This window comes from Abrus precatorius, unplaced genomic scaffold (assembly GCF_003935025.1).
Source record: "Abrus precatorius isolate BTA unplaced genomic scaffold, Abrus_2018 Scaffold9, whole genome shotgun sequence".
NCBI classification, from domain to species: domain Eukaryota; kingdom Viridiplantae; phylum Streptophyta; class Magnoliopsida; order Fabales; family Fabaceae; genus Abrus; species Abrus precatorius.
The window spans coordinates 8,998,521-9,003,265 of NW_020874439.1; the positions used below are offsets into that span (position 1 = coordinate 8,998,521).

Sequence of the window (4,745 nt, forward strand, 5' to 3'; positions counted from 1 at the left end):
GTCACTGTTTTTGTCCAAACAACTATTATTTTTAATGTAGAAAGAATATCAAACATATCATGTTAAATTACAATATAATGAAACAGTAGAAATGTGTCCAACCAACCATTTTCTTTCCCCTTTTAATGCTACTTTTTTTAAAAAAGAAGCACAACAAGATTATTGAATCTATATATGTTGTGTCTAACACAACTCATCCTATACCCTTATTAGTAGGAACCCCATCCAGCAGGTTTATCCGTATCCATCTGAGGAATAGACAAAGCCAAGTTTGATGCTGGCTGAAACCATCCAAGTTGTTCTATGAGTCTCTTCATCAATGCACCAGCCACATAAGTGAGTAATGAGGCCAATATTCCACAAGTGACATAGAAAGACACAGTTTTGATGTATGTAACGTAAGTGTTAGGTCTCTGGATATAAGCTTTAGCAATACCAAGCAATGTGATACCAATTAAAGAAGCTCCTGCAACTGCTGCAAGCTTGAGATCCTTGTCATCACTCCCACGGAATGAGAAACCGTATACTATTGGTGGGACTAATCCAAATATAAGGAATGATAAGATAGCAACAAAGCCATGCAGAAGAAAATTTTCCCTCTTTCCCAATAATTCATAATATTTATCCACTTGTGCTATTGTTTCACCATTGGCTTCTTCTCTAGGTTGCGAAGCTTTTAAGTCCTTAAGCTGTAAGCATATGTATGTATAGGAATGAATTAATTTTAATGGGAAAAGTTAAATTATGTTAACATTTAAATACACTCAAAAGGACATATACAAAAGCAGCAAAAATCATTTCAGTGCTTCATTCATTCCCAACTTTTATGTGATTGTAACAATTATTGAATTTGATCCATCTCGATTTAAATCACTTCTTACTGAATCTGATTAAATTATTCTTTTGTAAAAATATTTTAAATATTTCTTTTTAATATTATGTCATTTAAATATGTAGTAGAAATAAACACAATGATTCAGTGAGAAACAATATTTTTTAAAAAACAATTATAAATAAAATATTTTCTAAATAACCAGTTTTTAAAGGAATGGAGTGCTTTAAAGTTGAACACAAGTAAACCTGAACCATTATTGTAACACCCACAACATAAGAAAAGCATATAAGGGGGCAAGGAAAGAAACAGCAAGTGAAATCAATCAATCATTTGAAGCCTTAAAATAAATATTTTGAACTAAACTTACATTATGGCCCAAGACGGAAAGTCCACCAATCAGATTTGCAATACCCAGAGCAACAATGCTCACTGCAAATACAAATTCAAGAATAACATTAGTCTCTTGACCAAAATCAAAAAAGAAAGAACAGAATAACATTAATCAACAAATTTATTAGCACCGGCTGAAGTTCATGATCCATAGGATAATTTTTACTTTCTGCAATTGTTTAACTATTTGGATCGATGCCTACCCTTTTGTTGGGAAAGTTACCTTTTCTACCATTGAATTATTAGGATTGTTAATTAAGTTATGCTTCAATTTCTTTACTGGGTATATATACTTATTTGATAAAATGTACATATAGCCAGTAAAAGACAGCAAAATATTATTTCAAGTAAAATGTATATAAAATCCATTCCGTAGTCTTGTTAAATGATAATTTAAAATAAAAAGGTAAGAAAATAAGAGAGAAAAGTGAATCTTAATTACATGTGGTAGCATCAGCACTTGCTGCAGATGTCACAACACTAAGGCTTGCTAATAGTTCAGCCAGACCACCATAGACCATGCTTTTAAGAATTTCCCATCCTTTGCTACTTCCTTCTGTTACGATGATTGGTGGTGTTACTGTTGGGCTAGACGAATCTGTCATAGTAATGGATCTATGATCTGGGCCTGACTCTGTTAAACAAATGCAGCCCATAATTTCATAGCATCAAATTAAATTAGAGTGAATATAATGGAATGATCATCTGAGTTATAGATTATTGTAATATTCAATTCTGAAAATGTTACAAATTTAGCAATAACATGACTCACAGAGTAATCCGCTACCAGTAAGAAATATGTATAAGGTTTAAATAGTTTTTAATCCCTAATTCTTATACGATTTTTTAAAACAAAATTGGAATTTATATTATCACATTGTTTACACACTGTTTTGTATTGGTTTATATACCTAGGCTCAGTATTGAAAATTCTGAATAAATACTTGTAAGAATAAAAATTACGTGATAATATGAGCAAAACTTCTCACATAAGTTAAAATTATTTTATATTTTTTTATTTTTTAAAAAGTAGTGTCATTTAAAGAAATAAGTTGTTTTTAATTTATAAAAATATTTATTATTTCTTATATTATTTTTTATAAGAATTTATTTACTAGCTCACTCAAACTAAGTCATAACATATATGTATAGAAAATGATCTTTTCATACTAGTATAAATTTAAAACTTAATTTGAACTTTTTATTTAACTTATATCTAACAACTAATAAAGTAATAAATTATAACTCATTATATATAAGTTAAATGAAAGGTTAAGATAGAGTGTAAAAATTTTTAGACTTATACAAGTGTAAAAAAATTCTTTTATATATATAATAATGTGATCATTAATTATAAATTAACTTTTAATCTTAATCATCGTACAATTCAAAAATCTTTCATAACTTTATAATTATTGTAACTACATGTGTCCAATAAGCATGAAACATTAATTAATGGTTGTAAACATAAGCAAATTTGATGAGAAAAAAATAATATATAAGACCAACCCAATTAGAAATTGTATGTTTTTGCAAAGGTATATTAAAAGTAGAAACCTATCAGAATTAAAAATGGGTGATTGAATTTATTTAAAATATTCATATGAGAGTCAAAGTGGTTTATTTGAAGAAAATATTGTATGTATATGTTAATATTATCCTTTATAATTATTTATGTCAGATAGCAACGGTGTGAAGTCAGCATATTTAAAACTAACATAAATAAATACTAGGGTTTTGTTATTTATTTACTAATGCAACAGTTTCATTTGTTTAAATACATGTCTCATAATTGGTTAGAATTACTTCTGATTCTCTGAGAGAGAAAGAAAAATATTAAAATCCATATAGTCAAACATCAATTATACGATTATGTCTACTTGCTCAATTAGTTAAATGGACAGAGAAAATAAATTACCTGGAACACGTGGTGATACCAACCCAGTTAAAAACTGTGTGCCTGTGAAAATCATAGAAAAATGTAAAGTTTAGGTCGTGTTTGATATTTTATACCAGTTAAAACCTGAAAACTATCAAATGCCAAATCAAATGTAAAATTTGATATTTTTTTATAAAATTTAATTAATGATAAAAAAATATATTAAAAAGAAAGAAATTAAGAGTGTATTGGTAGGGTCCTTCAGTGAAATATGAATTACCTTTTTGAATGAGTAAACTGAAGCATGCAGAGCATCTCACTGGACCTTCAATATCTGAGTTAGGTTCAGTATCTGGATTCCCAGTAACTGGACGTTCACGTGTAGTGCAAAAAAACACCTTGTCGATACAAACGTCACAATGGGGGCAATAAAATTCATGCTTTGGTGGCATAATGAACATCTTTTTCAAATATATTTCTCGTACTTCCTCCGCAGGTGACATGGCTATGCCTATAGATGCTCCATCTCGTACATTGATTAACGAATTAGAAGGATTGAAATAAAGACGAGGATCAGATTTTTCTTCCTTCTCCACATGCTGTTGGTCGTTTCCATCGTTCCCTCCTGTAGTAAACGTCTCGCTATATGAAGCAGCATCAACTATAATTAAATATGAACATTCAAAATTCGGATTAGCTAGGCTCTTTGCATGTAAAGTTTATATCCATCATCAATTTAGTTTTACCATTTTTTTTTCATATTTTAACGTACTAAATTTAGCAGGAGGGTAAATACACTTTAACTTATTTATTCGTTTTATATAAAATCTTGCAAGAAATTTTAATAAAATGGTAAATAATGATTTGACCGGAACGACCAAATTAAGTAAGCTACAGAACTTAAGCTTTAATTTTTAAGTCTAAATCAATTTTTTATTTTTTAATTTATCTCTTTAAGGAAAAAAAATGATTGGCTCTAGTTGGGTTTAAGTTTTTATTTTGTGACCCGAATAGAAGGAGGGCTTTTTTAACCCTTCCTCGTAGAGACTCGAGTTTAAATAGAGGTTGAATAACATGATGTATATATTTAAGTATGAAGCACGAGAAACAAGAAATAACATGATCAACAGCTGTGATTGTAAGAAAATTCAAGCTTACAAGTTAAACCTTGTTGAAAAATCATACAATTAAAATAGGATGAATTTTGCTTTCCAAATAAAATTAGAAAACCTGGTGCTGTTCCTGAATATTAATAAATACCTTTCATATGATCCCCATGAGTACTAAGCATTCCTCGCATTCCACTCTTATGAACCTCTTTCTTTTCGTCAGTCTCCAGCAGAGGCATTTTAGCAGCCATTATCTTTAGGCACTTTGATTGCTTTGATCACCCTTCACTGCCCAAAATGCATCGTGTCATGTTAATTTATAATGATTAGTGGGGTGAAGGCTTTGCTTGGTCATCTGAGACTTTTCAAGGTGTGAATGCAATTATAATTAAATATGTAGCACACGATATGAAAGGTTGACGATAATATCTGTGACATAACATGGGTTTTTAGAAGTGACGTTAGTGTTGTGGTCGTGGTTCTAAAGACAGCTAAGACACAAAAATATATATTTTAGTATACAGAAAAGGGC

At 29.7% G+C, this 4,745-nt stretch overlaps 1 protein-coding gene across 1 annotated transcript; it reads right to left on the reverse strand.

Annotated features, from left to right (window-relative positions):
* Positions 1 to 209: 209 nt before the first annotated feature.
* On the reverse strand, positions 210 to 4,464 carry LOC113850746 (membrane protein of ER body 2-like). The gene is made up of 6 exons (XM_027481295.1): positions 4,365 to 4,464; positions 3,385 to 3,765; positions 3,144 to 3,185; positions 1,668 to 1,859; positions 1,203 to 1,264; positions 210 to 689 (listed from the first exon to the last, which is right to left on the reverse strand). The coding sequence occupies exons 1-6, from the start codon at positions 4,462 to 4,464 to the stop codon at positions 210 to 212; spliced, it is 1,257 nt and encodes a 418-aa protein (XP_027337096.1).
* Positions 4,465 to 4,745: the final 281 nt, after the last annotated feature.